Source organism: Colias eurytheme, chromosome 11 (genome assembly GCF_061535395.1).
Source record: "Colias eurytheme isolate Ceu_HAF_F1 chromosome 11, ilColEury1 Martin Lab GWU primary, whole genome shotgun sequence".
Lineage (NCBI taxonomy): Eukaryota > Metazoa > Arthropoda > Insecta > Lepidoptera > Pieridae > Colias > Colias eurytheme.
Genome location: NC_142990.1, coordinates 8,843,914 through 8,859,484, shown reverse-complemented (window position 1 = coordinate 8,859,484; position 15,571 = coordinate 8,843,914). Strand labels below are relative to the sequence as shown.

The window sequence follows — 15,571 nt, the reverse complement described above, 5'->3', positions numbered from 1 at the left end:
CAAATTCTATGGTAAAATTTATATGTTGTATGTGAAAGTTATTTAAGGATGGAAATTTATTACCATTTCTCGCAAAACTTGATTGAATTTCCATGACGTTTTGTATGGATATAGATTACAGTCTGTTTTATTTATTAGCACATACAACGCGAATGCTCAAATTATTAATTATTTTCAAAGATCTTTGTTATACATTCAAAACGTTGTATAATCTCCAGTTACGACCCAGAAAAAGACGCGTGGACGTACGTAGCGTCAATGGGCAGTGCGCGTCTGGGCGTGGGCGTGGCCGTGGTCAACCGGCTGTTATACGCAGTGGGCGGGTTTGATGGCGCGAGGCGAGTGCGCTCTGTGGAGTGTTACCACCCGGAGAATAACTGCTGGACTGAAGTCGCGCCTATGAGCGTGGCTAGGAGCGGTGCGGGTGCGTATTGTAGGGGGGGGATGGGAATTAAACAAGCATCCCTCGTGTATAAAATGAATACATAGTTGAATTGCCAATTGCCCCATTAATATTGTGCCTAAATAAAACACAATAATTTTATAATTCAATTTATAATATTTTTTAAATATATTACGATTAATCCAATAGTGGTTAATAGTTTGCAAAAGATTTTTCTATATTTTTCCGTTTGTTTTTCGCAACACTAAACAGTTACTGTTTATTTTCACCAGGCGTGGCAGCCCTGAACCAATACATCTACGTGGTGGGCGGGTACGACGGCACGCAGCAGCTGTCCGCGGTGGAGCGCTACGACACGGAGCGCGACGCGTGGGACAGCATCGCGCCCGTGCCCGTCGCTCGGTCCGCGCTGTCGCTCACCGTGCTGGACAACAAGCTGTACGCTATGGGTGAGTGGCCGTGCTGGACAACAAGCTGTACGCCATGGGTGAGTGGCCGTGCTGGACAACAAGCTGTACGCCATGGGTGAGTGGCCGTGCTGGACAACAAGCTGTACGCTATGGGTGAGTGGCCGTGCTGGACAACAAGCTGTACGCCATGGGTGAGTGGCCGTGCTGGACAACAAGCTGTACGCTATGGGTGAGTGGCCGTGCTGGACAACAAGCTGTACGCCATGGGTGAGTGGCCGTGCTGGACAACAAGCTGTACGCCATGGGTGAGTGGCCGTGCTGGACAACAAGCTGTACGCTATGGGTGAGTGGCCGTGCTGGACAACAAGCTGTACGCCATGGGTGAGTGGCCGTGCTGGACAACAAGCTGTACGCTATGGGTGAGTGGCCGTGCTGGACAACAAGCTGTACGCTATGGGTGAGTGGCCGTGCTGGACAACAAGCTGTACGCTATGGATGAGTGGCCGTGCTGGACAACAAGCTGTACGCTATGGGTGAGTGGCCGTGCTGGACAACAAGCTGTACGCTATGGGTGAGTGGCCGTGCTGGACAACAAGCTGTACGCTATGGGTGAGTGGCAGCCCGGCGGAGCGCAACGACACCCGTGCATGCATGTTATAGACATTAACCTTCCTCTTAAATCACTGAACAACCCGCATCAAAATCCATTGCTTAGTTTTAAAATTGAAGCATCTATCTCATATCATCATCTAGGGGGCAAACATGGAAAGCGACTTTGTTTTTTATTGAGTGTTTCTTACTTTTTGAAATAAATATCTAAATTGAGGCCAAACAATTTCATTTCTATATTTGATGACTGTTGTGACTTTATTTAACTACCTAATATCTCTTTCCAGGCGGATACGACGGCGCCGCGTTCCTCGACATCGTGGAAGTGTACGACCCGGTGACGGACAAGTGGGAGAGCGGCACCCCGCTAACATCCGCGAGGTCCGGCCACGCGTCCGCTGTGTGCTACCAACACGTAGCCCCGCTAGAGAGCGAAACCAAACCCGCAGTACTCAAGAAACTTAACAAACGAACACGGTCACCGCAAGCCACGTCCTCACATACAGATGACGTGCCCATGCCGGATAACATCATACGGACGTTGTCTACGTCACGGGGTCAGTTATAACCCAATTGATATATAACCCGACCGGGAATGTGCAGTGAATGTGATCATATAAGGACAGTTATAGTGTGTAGTGAATACAGTATGTTGTCCAGCTCCTGAGGACAGTTATAACCCGACCAGGGATAGTGAGCAGTGATAATGGTCATCTAACAAATTACAATTGTAATTTAGAAAAGGGGAAGTAACCCTGATAGTGCATGCAGTGACTATTATATGTTGTCCACTTCCTAGAGACAGTTTTAATCAGACCAGAATTAGTGCACAATATACAGATACAACCAGTAGGGAAACTTCATACAACACGTTCGAAATGGCTCACGCAACAAGCAAGCGTGTTTACGAGAATTGTAAGGGTATTATGACAATTGACAGATATAAGAACTCTTGGATGTATCTGTATATTGCGGTTAGTGTGTGCAGTGACTTAACTATTCCGTGATTTGCTCATCACATACAATGTTATATTTCACAAATGTAACTCGTTAATGCATACTGCCATTGAATGCCATGTACATTTTAACTAAGTTATGTATATTACAGGATATATAATCACAATGTATAATGAAATAAAGTTATTTAAGTCTCAAATTGTATTGTGCAATTTAATTTAAACTTAGGTTAAGTGAAAGTGTATCATGCTGGTAAAGTATTGACAATAGATATGTTATAAATTCAGAATAAAGGTGTATGTTTAGGATTTAATCCGCTATCAAACATTGTTTCCAAATATATTTTAATGATTATTATTTTATTAATATTTCAACTGTATGAATGGATAAATCATATAAATTTATAATGTAATGTAAATATAATTTTATCCTAATTTTTTAAGAAAATAAAGACTGTTATGGGATTGAAATATTTTTTATTTCTGTATCATTTCTAAGTACATCTTATATTATTTATGAGACAGCAACATTGCTTAAAACCAAGGTTGTCATGTGACAGCTATGAAACAAGCTAGCTAGAATTAAGAATACTTATAAACACGATAATAAATTAAATACTGGAGCACAATTACTCAAATAAAGATATTTAAATCCATAATATTTACAAAACCTTTCCGGTACATTAACATTTTAAAATAATTACATACAAAAAGGAAATCATTGTCGTTTTCCTGCCCGCTGCTTCTAAAATTGAGTAATATTTGTCATTATCAAATTAAAATTAATTTTTTAAAAACATAATAAACTTTAAATACATTATGTATTTCCTATTTTTTAAATAAATATAACATAAAATCTAAATATTGCCTATTTCTTCACTTTCCTTCGTCGTTTGACAAATATTCTGACATCAGGCACATCCTGGTCATTTGCTTCAGCAGTCCTTGAGTTGTTTGATGAATCTATATTCGAATCCTGACTTGTCATATTCTTTGCAGTGTGATCATCATTATGCACCGATGCTTCAACGCTAACCTTTAGAGGTGTTGATGTTGCCAAAGCTTTTAAAACTGGGAAGCAGTAATTTTTTGTAGGCTCTTGTGTATTGACTTCTGTCTCATGATTGCTTGGACTTATTCTGTCCTCTATTTGAGGCTGAACACCTGTAGATATTATAACAACATTTGATCCATCCATTGATACTTCAGGGTTGAGGTTTACATACAAATTATTTGTATCTATATTTACTTTGCCATTAATCTGCTCATCTTCTGGTTTTTGTTCATCTTTCTTAGCATTAGTTAAAGTTACGTCGTCGATGAAATCCATTTTTAAGCTATTAATATCTATTTTATTTTGTTCATGACCAGTTTCTACATTTTGTACATTTTCTAGTACTTTTTCCTGATCCTCCGTTTGTACTAATTTCATATCCACTGCACTTTGAGTATCATCGAAAATAGATTCAAATGCGCTTTGCTTTACCGCAGCAGTAGCCACAGGTGTAATACCTAAATCTTCAGGCATAATTAAACTATTACTTTCGCCAAATAAGTCACTAAATTTCGTTTTAATCACATCTTTTTCATTTTTGCTTTTGGATCTCTTGGTAACTGTATCCTTAGTTTGCTCTGCAGTTTTTGTCTCTAGTTTCTTTTTATTCCTTTTGCTTTTTGGTTCTTTAGCTGTTGCATCGCTAACCTTTTTAGTTTTTGTAGTCTTTGCTATTTCTTTCTCCTGGTTTAAATTGGCAAACCCATCCTGTGATACTTGACATGGTACAGTATCAACCGTTATTTTCTTTGCCTTCTTTTCACTACACTTTTCTTGTTTAGTTTTTACTGCGTTATCCACTTCTTGTTCCTGGTATAAAGTGGCTACTCCAACCTTTGATATTTCACATGGTATAGTATCAACTGTTATTTTCTTTGATTTCTTTTCTCTAGATTTTTCTTGATCAGTTTTTACTGTGTCGTCCACTTCCATCCCCTCATTTACTGTTTTGTCTTTGATTTCTCGACATGAAACATGATCTGTAGTAGTTCCCTGTGATATAACATCAATACATGTATCTTTTGTAGTTTTTATGGATTTTTCAACTTCTTTCTCTTGTTTTAAGTTACTGACATTGGATTCCTCAGATGACACAGTCTCTCCTGTATATTTGTGCGACTTTATATCACTACTACATTTATCTTTAATAGTTTTTGTAGACTTACCTAACCCTTTTTCTTGCTTAACATTACCAACTGTGCATTTAGTTTCCTCACATTGTAAAGGATCTGTTGTATTTCTCTTTGACTTATTTTCACTAAGTTTATCTATTTTAGTATTAATACACTCGTCTGTTACTTTTTCTTGCTTTATGTTACTATCTTTCGCCTTAGATTCTTCACTAGAAACAGGGACTATTTTAGTCGTCTTTGTGTTATTATCAGTACTATTTTCTTTTTTCTTTTTTGCTGACGCATCTTTCTCGTGTTTTATATTACCCACTTTGTTTTTAGTTTCATCATATGATACAGGTTTAACTGATTTTTTCTTAGTGCTTTTCTCACGACACTTATCTTTTCGTTTTGTAGATTTATTATCTTCTTTTACTTCTTCTATATTTCCTTTTTTGTCCTTGAATTCGCCACATGATTCATTACCAACTGTATCTTGCTTTGTGTTATTTTGATTTCCGTCAGTTTTGTGCTCATCTGTTTTTTGCCTTGGTAAATCCATGTTATCATCATCACTTAACAATAAATCTCTTTCTACAGTACCCAGGGAGCTAGCTTGATTCTCCATGTCAATGGCATTACTTTCCTGATCCAAAAAAGTTTTTGAGGTAGTCATTTCTTTTACACATATTTTTTCATCTAATTGTCGATTTTCAGTCTTAATTGTATCTTGTAACTCCTCGTTAAATTTATTTAACTTCTTATTTCCTTCAGTTTCTAACATTGCTACTCCATATTCTTCTTTTTTTCTTACTTCAGTTGATGCTTGGTTTTGCATTTTAGATATATTATATTTATTCACAGGTTCCATTGGTTTCTCCAAAAAAGATGTCTGGTCATCTGGTTGTTTAGTTTTAAGCCTCTCCTTAACACTATCATTTCGATAATCAGTTTCGTGTTCTATTCTTCCTATCTCTCCAGATTCTAGAGACATGTCCAATTCTAAATTTTCAATATTCATATAAAATTCATCCACTATCTCTTCACTCATATTATGATAATATGATGGTTTATCTACTAAAGCATCAGGTACTATTACTTTTGGTAGTTTCCATAATGATTTGTCTACCATTCTAATATCAATGTCTTGACTAGAAGTCGTCTTTAATACAGCTTTACTATTTTCAGTCTTTAAAATATATTTCTTGCTTGAAATCCTAGGATCTTCTAATGGTGTTGCAGCTGTGTGCTTTATTTCTAAAAAAGAAACAAAAAAACTATAATAATCGCAATAGTAATATGTTTTACAAGTTCAAATATTACTTTTAAATATTTACCTTTTACTTTGTTATAATCATTGGTCTCGGACATAAAATGATCAGGTGATTGACAGGTCCTGTATGGATCGTCAGGAGATATAAGTGCTGTGGATGGATCAATATATTCTTTGTAGATGGCACCACGATCCCTATCTCCACCTAGGTATTCTCCATAAGAATCCACTCTTATTTTCTTGTGGCTAGGTTCTTCTGAATGGAACTGATGAGGTAATTTATGTTTCGTTGCATGTTTTTCACTTCTATCGTTCATGGGATTATCATAAAAACGTGAGTCTTTGTCGTAATTGGAGCGACGATCTCTACTTTTATTGCGCCTATACCGATCAGACGGTGGGCTTCGTTGTCGGTCGTAATTATGCTGCGTAGAGTAATTGTCGAGTCCTCTGTTTCGCGCACTCCTTTCCGGACTTCCATTTCTTCTGTGGTAATTTGGTTCAGATCGGAAATTACTTTTGTATTTATCATCATTCATCCTTGCATTTTTCCGTCTGTGTCTGGGATCTTTTGATGTCTGACTATTGTAAGAATATCTATTATCCATACTGGAAGTTTCAGATGTTCTGTTGCTTCTTCTGTCTGATTGATCAATGTGACTAAGTCTAGGGTGTCTTAATGGATTACATTGCTCATTTTCATCTTCAGAACTCCATACAGGTTTACTGTCCTCCAAAACTTTGCTAAAAACACAAAATTAATTAATTTAAAGTATTTATAACTACAAAATAATAAAATACTAAACCTTTTCATAATTGTGTAATTTTTCCGTGTGGAAAACGTTAATTTTCCTTTTGTAAATAACAAATTTTAAACCTGAATTTTTTTACCAAAATGCATTTCATGATTTTAAGGTAGATTCTGTGTGTGAAAATAATTAGATAATTGTATACATGCAAAAGTTATTTTAAAATAATTTAATCTTACTCCTCAGCTGGCATAGATTTCCTCCTGTCCATTACTTTCCTAGATCTTTTAATAGATTTATCATCCAATATATTTTCTTTTGTTTCACTAATTTTAATAACATTTCTTACATCTTTAGTTCTGTCTACTTTTGTTTCTTGTTCATCATTTTTAGCATCCTTGTTAACTGGAGAATTACTTCTCGTTTTTCTATAAAAATGAGTATGCATAAAAATATCTCATAAAAATAATATATCTACATAATATATTCTTTAAATAACTTACTGGCTGTCAACTGCATTCTTGTTACTTTTATTACTTCCTGTGTGGGTATTTCTAATCGAGTTGAAAAATCCTCTCCCTTGTGTTTGAAGACCTTTTATTACAAGCATATCTTTCCTATGAAAATAAAAAAGAAATATTTACATAATGTATGTTGTTAAGTTTTTATTGTATAGCTACTCTTTATGCAGGCCAATGTTACAGACATTATTACAAAGAATATGAAAGAGTCTAAATTGGAACAATTATACTTAAAACTAGCAGTCCGCCCCGGCTTCGCCCGTGGTACGTTTTTACGTTTTCTCTACGTAAGAACCATCCTCGTACTTCAAGGAATATAATAAAAAAAGAATTATCGAAATCGGTTCAGCCGTTCTCGAGTTATGCGCTTACCAACACATTTTGCGATTCATTTTTATATATAAGATTTTGGATACATGTTTTACAGATCATAAAACTTAATACCTACATTATTCACTGAGTATTGGGAGTGGGAGTACGTAAAATTTTAAATTGCAAAAGGATTTGCATTTAGCAGATGAAATGAAACTACTTCCCTACTCTGTATTCAAAAGACCGCAGTAAAATAGCAGTGCATTCAATAACAAGCCATTTAGAACACAAATATTTTAGTGACTCAACACTTAATTATTCAATAATTATTTATTTAACATTGCTGTCATTGATCAATATCTGTTTATAATTAAGTCATACTGGCACTATCTCTGAATTAATACTTCAAAATTATCTTTTATAAGTTATTTGAAATTTCTTGAAGATTTAACCTAACCTAATTAAGTTTTTTAAGACAAAATTTACTGGACACAAATTGCAAAACAAGAACATGTATCCAATGTATCTTTTATTATGTAAAACAATTTGGATAATGACGAAAGAATGTGGTAAATTTTAAAAAAGGTAATAAAACAAATACTTACTCTATATTGAGATCGGTAATAATCTTTGTTTTCCTTTCAATTTCAGCCTTTGCAGTTTTAAGTAATGAAGAGTAATTCACCTCCAATTTCTTATATTCTGAACTTAGTTTGTCAAAATCCTGCAAAATATTCTATAAAATCAATGCACATCCATTCTACAACTAATCAACTTACATACTCAATATTCTTAAGTTAATAGTCCTATTATACATGTATATTATTTTTATTTTATTTTCTTTATTTAAGGATCACAAAAGGTATAGTAAGGATATGTGTACTTAGGCTAAATATAGTTTTTTATAATATATAAGTTGGCGTATGCACAACCGGTTATATGAGACCACAGCTTACACACAAGCGTTAACATAAATTTATGAAATTAATATTATATTATATTTGTTGCAATAAAAAATTTAATGATACTTGTATGTTAGATGTGTGTTGTAATACTTCAAGTATAAGCATAAACCATTTATTTTCAACAAAAAATGCCAGAAAACAAAGAAGTATTTCAATGAGAACATTTATATGAACAACCATGTTATTTTCCTAACTTTCCACAATCATGAAGGTCACAAATAGGTGATGTTACCTAATTGTCAACAAAGAAACCATAAGACAAAATGGCTACCAACAAGTTACAAAATATGAAAAATCTATAGTTATTGGCTATTATTTCTTTTTATATTTCTAAATCAATTTAATTTTATAGGAATAACATAATCAATCAACAGAATATTGTTATAATATTCAAAACTATAACATGTATTTGTACTGATCAATTTGTTTTAATTGTTTTTGTTCTTATTATATCCAAAATGAAGTGTTAATAAGGCAGAAATTTAGAAAATACTATCCATAAAGTATAAGTAAATGATAAAAATAGCCCATTATAGCAATTGCCTAAAAAAGTGTATGTACTAAATACTAATTATAGTAAATTCATCAGCTTGACATTTGGTTGGCAAAAAAAAATCATCTATATCATAATGAAAACTGTATAGTACATCATAAATTCAGCAAAACAATGAATGTCTGTATCAATGATATCATAAATACATAGTTTCAATTCTAGAGAGTTATATAGAGTAGGTAATACATTTTCATTTATATTTAATAAAAACAATATCTATTTAAAGACTCATGTTCATAGTACTGTGGTAAATACTTGTTTAAAGTACAAAAAAATGTTTTAAATTTGTTGATAACTTTAATTCTCAACCTGAACTATGAATAGTATTGGAATCTGTTTGATAGTGAAGAACTGTCGAAAATTCATGAAATGATTCAAAATTTAAAAGGTCTTTAGTTGAATTAAGTTGAATGACGCCTAATATAGTATAAAACATAAGAATAAAAATTCATTTACGCGAAAAATTAGTCCTAAACCTAAGTAGACCAATGCAGACTGGGTCGGAATAAAGAAACTAAATAGTATAATATATATACAATAACAACTTACTTTTTGGAGCTTATTAATAGCAACAGTATATTCCTCAATCTTCATTTTTAATTCTTTATTTTCATTTTTTAACTGCAAATAAAATTAATTTTTAATTACGCTTCACAAAAAACTTGACAGATTATTTTGGCGCTAAATTGTGATACCTACATCATGTATTATATTTTCTTCTTCATAATTTTCTAAGTCATCGTACAGAATATCCATTATTGAATGTCTTCTATAGTGAGTAATATAGGAAAATTGGTTATATCCCCTATAAACTGAATATAAACAAAATTTTCACTAACATTTAAAACACGTATCTACATGTATAACAGCTTTGCTGCAGGCATGGGCGTTGAATCAACGGACTAGTTAAATTAACCGTCTATGTACACCCAACGATTCGACTAGTCCATCGTTCATCAACGGACTAGTTGAATTCAACGACTAAACAAAAGAGTCGAAACGCTCGTCAACGCGTCCGCGACGGTTAACTCTTCGACGTGGCCGTATAATAGTCCACCGTAGACGGCTAAACGACTCGTCGTAGACGGCTCGTCAGTCGACACGTTTGTATCAACTACCGTTGATAGTTCAATATTTTTACCGTTAATTCCCTTTGACTTTTAAGGAGATTACTATGATAAATGCTCGAAATATTGAAAAAAAAAGGAGATTAATTTGTATTAATTTGATATTATTGAATTGTCTTAAAAATCTAAGATATTTTTGAAGTGAAACTTCTTTATCGGGGGTGGACAAAAATTTTGTGTAACATTTTTGCGTTACGTTACGCCGCGCGCGTGACATTTTTGCGTTACGCCGTACTCGTGACTATATACATGTTATATTAAAGTGATCAGCAAAATCAAAGGGTTTGTTTTAATTCTAATTCCAGTGAATTTATAAAAATTAAATAAGTAATTACATCTATTTTTCTAATACTTAGGTGTAATAATGGTATTTATTTTTCTAAGTTATTTATGATTAACCTCACTTTTTGATTGTATTTTTCAATACACTAACACGTGGGTGGAATTATGGTATCTATTTAATTTAATAATTTATATAATATAATATATATAATTATATTATTTATATATTATATATATATTTATAAATTATTTATATAATTATAATATAATATATAATATATAATTTATAATTTAATTGTGGTATTTATTTTTCTAAAATTGTATTTAAAGTTAACCTCAGTTTTTGATTGAATTTTTTAAAACATTAATAAATCTATGATTCACGTTAACACGTGTTTGCTTGATTGGTGTTCATATATGATTTTGTGAATTCAATATTTATAAGAATAAACCTCAAACTCTTTATGTCCAATCAAAATATGCATGTGCTTTGTTTCTAAGAATTACAAAAGATCCTAAACTTTGATTACTTTTACGATAATAGTCATTGACTATTATACTGTGCCAGATGTGGATACAGTTACCTATTCAAATTGTTTACAATACAGCTGAGCCGGTCGTTCTACAGATATAATTCTCCAAAAATATTAACCAAATGTGGTCGCTTAATGCGGTATGTCGTAGTAAACAATGCCGTAAAAACCAATGTTTTCGATAAGGCGGTCATATAACATTCAGCAAGGACCTTTCATTTTGGTCAATTTAACCGGTATGTTGTTATAAACGATGTCGCCATAAACGGTTTTGACTGTATTTAAATAGGTAGCGAGGAGCGAAGCGATGAGCGTGTTAGACTAACGTATTTCTGTAATATTGTATACAAGCTGTGCCGCGCGGTTTCACCCGCGTGGCTATGCTCCTGTTGGTCTTAGTTACGAAGTAACTATTCTCTAATCTGTGGTCTTAGCGTGATAATATATAGCCTATATTACTCGTGGATAATGTAGCTTTCGAATGGTGAAAGAATTTTTAAAATCGGTCCAGTAGTTTATGAGCCTATTCATTACAATCAATCAAACAAACAAACAAACAAAGTTTTCCTCTTTATAATATTAGTGTAGATAGTAAATTATTTTTTGAAAAATAAGGTCATAAAGAAGTTTCACTTCTTACGTGTGTACTCTAGTACACGCACACATTTTTTTTATTTTTATTCAGTTAATTTAATACATATCATAAGGATTACCTACCTATAATAATATATTGAATAATGTTGAAATATCGACTATAACTAACGACTTAAAACGACAAGTTAAAACATAAACAAAAACTTGGTAATAGATAGGTGATATATAATATAATAGTTAAAAAACAGCTTTGACTTCTTCTTTACTAGAGACAACCCTGACATTGAATTCTTTGAAAATCTATAATTCGTAATAAGTTCGTGGTAAGAATGTGGAATTTTACATGTAGAGTGTAGACCTGTTCAAGGTAACGAACGTTCGATTACCAATACCTTCGCGCGTCGGTCCACCGTGTCAATTCGTTTCAGTTTACACATCGACTAGTCGAAGATTTTAACTAGTTGATCGACTAGTTGATGAACGACATTTAACGGTCTAGTCTCGTTGATGAAAAATGCGTCGACGACCCATTCCTACTTTGCTGTGAAACACCAAACTTCAGATGTCATCTGTCAAAACCAACTACCCCCTAACCCCATAGATTATGTACCTTATATTCGTACACAGATCTAGTACAAGCTGATCATTCTACGATATAGAGATAATCCCTGATTCTGTAAACCCTTTGGACTATGTTTAGATCTGTGCTAGGCCGGCCACATACATCAGTTTTCCTGATTCGGAAACCGTATCACGAAAAATTCCGTACGACTACCACACACATCCTTTTTTTTCCGTTCGGAATATCGAGATTAGTCTTGGAGTAGCTTCAGTGGAGTGCACACGTTTGGAAGAAGCATGAATTTCGTATATAAAAGTTGTTCCTCGAAATACAATCTACAAAAATGATCTGATATCATTTCTTCGTAAAATGATAAAAAAAAAGTTTTATTGAAAAATATAAATTACTCTAATTAATGAACATTTTCGCTTATAACTTTTTTATTTATAGTTCTACAACAAAAACTTACTGGACCAAAGTTGCAGAGAATTTAATTTACAACAAATAGTGTTAAAAAAAATATCGGATAAATAGTGTAAGGATAATCGTAAAAACCATTTCAACCGCTATTTTCAAGATGGCACCCCACAAACTTGGTTTTAGCTTCACACTGACCCCCCCTACATATCAAAAAAATAAAATTACGTCCTCTAAAAACGCAAGATTAGGCCTAAAAAATGTAACATTTCAATGGACTATATATGTAACAACAATAGTTATGAAATAAATAATTATGTTTATTTTGTAAAAAGTTTTATCATGTTCATTTTATCGCCTAGAGCATTTTGTTGCCAAGCAAGATCTTTCATATCCCTGTTATGATAATCTTCGTTATTAAGGTCCCACAGGCATAGGTATACCCCTCTACACCAATTATTAACTGTTCAATGTCACTCATCGTGAATAATAATTAAATATTACGTATTCGTGGGTGTCCCAACAATAACTACGGTACGGGTCCGCTCAGCTCGATCGCGCTGCGCTGACTGATGTTCCGTTCGGAATTTCGAATGTGTGTGGCGGGCCATACAAAATGTATGTAAGCTTTGCATCCGTTTCGTTTTTTTCCCGTCAGGAATTCCTGATGCATGGGCTTGCATTCGGAAAGAACGGACGGAGAAAAAACCGTACGGAAAGTTATCGAATGTGTGTGACATTCATTGCTTTTGTATGAATTAACTGCGTTCGGAGGCCCTGATTCGGAAAACGGATCAGGAAAACGTATCAGGAAAACTGATGTATGTGGCCGGCCTTAGAGTATATATATAAGCTTCTTGTGTACCACACAGGGAGCGGGAGTTGCCATTTAAGATAAAAGAAGAAGAACTAAAGGGCCCAGTACACAATTTATAGCGTGTGCTGGCCTATTGGCACTCGCCATTGTATACAGAGGGTAATGGTATGTCATGGCGCGCAACTTGGCGCGCAATCTTCGCGCAATCGAGTGATCGACAGACACTTAAAAGGAATCGTGGCGTAGCATTGGCCCATTGCAGGATAGTGTTTTTTGCATAACACTGTTCTTCCATTAATCGTCAACAAATTTTTTAAATGTTGAATGCTATTTAAGGAATAAGATTTTAGGATACCGTTCTGTTTTTAACACTAGTTGTTTAACTATTTGAATTGATGGCGCTGCGCTGCACTCTGACGACGTGACGTATAAAATTTAGAAAATTTGTAGACGTCTATTGGAAATTGGATCTAATCCACGGACATATATCAAGATAGACTAAGCGAGTGTATGTACTTCCCGTGTCCAAACTACGATTATGAAACTTACTTGACGCTGGCCTACACTCAGTCCGCGCTTGCAGTTCGCCAAGGAAAGACGTGAAGCTGAATAAAGTAAAATGCCGAATTACGCCGTTATAAACTGTAGAAACTCCACAGCTGTGAGTGGCCGAGTTAGCAGAGATGTTTCCTTCCACCGGTAAGTAATTTTCTAATCAGAATATGCACTATTTATTTTAAAATCAAATAAAGAATATCTGTGGAAAACGATCGTGACAAACACGGATACCAAATCATACGAAATGATTCGGAATACATTGCGGCTTTTACTTGGCACGGTAAAGATCGCGTCGTATGATAACAAGCAATGAATAGCGTCTTCTCATTTTTCTGTTCTCATTTTTCTGTCCAATTTTGTGGTTAGTGATGTTCATTTGATGCAACAGTTCTCGATTCTAATCGATTTTATAATCGAACAGATAAATGATAATTTGAAGGAGCAATTTTTCAGAAAAAAAGGCATAGATTTTTTTTGTCATTTAATACGACTTGACCTAGAACTTTTAAGTATTTTAATACAAAGGTACTAAAAATAAATATTATGACATGGACGCCATTAGTTAAAGTGTCATCTTGGGAGTTTTTTAAGAAAACTCCTTATTGCTTAGACTATGTTTGTTTTTTCAGTTTTCCAAGTAACCCGAACATAAAAGGAAAATGGATCGATGCAACGGGACATAAAGATTGATTGATTGACAGTTTCATTACTTTCTTTCGATGGCCTCTCTAGTACGTAGGACATGGTAACTCAATGGGCATATGTAAGAAAAAGCTAAAACACATTAGTTTACTTGTTAGAATATTAAAAGGTTTATAACTTTATTTTATCATCCCTCTGTCTATGGTAATTATCATTTTTCTGTCTTGAATCGATTTAGTAATCGATTACGATTCATTTATTTGACTACCTCTTAGACGTAGATCTAGTTTGATCTGATTTCTTTCGATTTACTTCGATGGGATAGGACGATACTAGAATCGCCGCGCGAGTGGCGGCCTAATCGATTTAGCGTAAAATGAAATTAACATCACTAAAAAGCGCTCGTGACGTCATAACGCGTCAAGGTCAGTACAAAAAATATGACACGCTTGGTTTTCATACAGATCGCGGTACTTGCGTTGTCTACTTATATATACATGTCTGTGATCTAATCGAATTTGAAAAGAGTTGTTTATTAGTAAGTCTATTGAATGCCTTTTTTCTATTTACTATTTAATAATCTGTTGCCAAACTCACTAATATTTTTAATTTTTGTATTCTGTGATAGCCTATAGATGGAAGTTTGCTAGGTGTTACCACTTTACGAAATTTCCAAATTTTGCGGCAACCTTTTTGGTTATCGAAGTAGTATCGAAAAATTTATTAACCGTAATTTTTATGTTAGTTGCTGTAATGATTGACCTAATGGTGAGCGATCACCACCACCCACCAACAGAACAATTAAAATAAACCATAATGGGATACTGCTAAATAAATTATAAAACGAAATTAATTATTCTGATTGCATTTAAAATAAATTAGATGGATCTTTAATATTGTAATTGCTAATTTATCACATTAAATTCGATAACTAATAATGACAGTAGTTTCCTAAAATATTTATCGCAAATAAAAAATATCGGGACAAATAAAATTTATACATAGAAACCCTACTTTACTGGTCGTGGATCGTCGTGGATCGTACCCACTTCGTATTACGGAAATCGTTCTTCGTTAAACATTCGTACACATAGTTACTATACTCTTTGCTCTTTGCATTCG

General features: G+C 34.0%; 2 protein-coding genes across 3 annotated transcripts in view; one reads left to right on the top strand and one right to left on the bottom strand.

The window, feature by feature from the left end:
• The window catches only part of LOC149904769 (kelch-like ECH-associated protein 1B), a 36,197-nt gene extending 33,348 nt beyond the window's left edge, over nucleotides 1–2,849 (top strand). The window contains exons 11-13 of the mRNA XM_090106800.1: nucleotides 219–424; nucleotides 676–852; nucleotides 1,710–2,849. Of these exons, the coding sequence (XP_089962926.1) occupies nucleotides 219–424; nucleotides 676–852; nucleotides 1,710–1,990 (664 nt within the window). The 3' untranslated portion in view covers nucleotides 1,991–2,849. The remainder of the gene's footprint in view (nucleotides 1–218; nucleotides 425–675; nucleotides 853–1,709) is intronic.
• Nucleotides 2,850–2,860: 11 nt separating this feature from the next.
• LOC149904768 (uncharacterized) lies at nucleotides 2,861–9,780 on the bottom strand. Of its 2 annotated transcripts, none has more exons than XM_090106798.1 (7): nucleotides 9,617–9,780; nucleotides 9,467–9,538; nucleotides 8,005–8,135; nucleotides 7,070–7,183; nucleotides 6,806–6,994; nucleotides 5,882–6,561; nucleotides 2,861–5,801 (listed from the first exon to the last, which is right to left on the bottom strand). In XM_090106798.1, exons 1-7 carry the CDS (start codon nucleotides 9,671–9,673, stop codon nucleotides 3,247–3,249), a joined length of 3,798 nt encoding a protein of 1,265 aa, XP_089962924.1. In that variant the 5' UTR covers nucleotides 9,674–9,780; the 3' UTR covers nucleotides 2,861–3,246. The 2 variants fall into 2 exon arrangements, with proteins under 2 accessions (XP_089962924.1, XP_089962925.1); XM_090106799.1 differs by having other exon boundaries at nucleotides 8,005–8,123.
• Between the last annotated feature and the right edge of the window lie 5,791 nt (nucleotides 9,781–15,571).

Coding starts and splice junctions, on each gene's coding strand:
- LOC149904768 (XM_090106798.1), bottom strand. CDS start 9,673: ATGGATATTCTGTACGATGACTTAGAAAATTATGAAGAAGAAAATATA. Junction 9,539..9,616: donor AAGAAAATATAATACATGAT/GTAGGTATCACA, acceptor TTTTATTTGCAG/TTAAAAAATGAAAATAAAGA. Junction 6,562..6,805: donor AAATCTATGCCAGCTGAGGA/GTAAGATTAAAT, acceptor TTGTGTTTTTAG/CAAAGTTTTGGAGGACAGTA.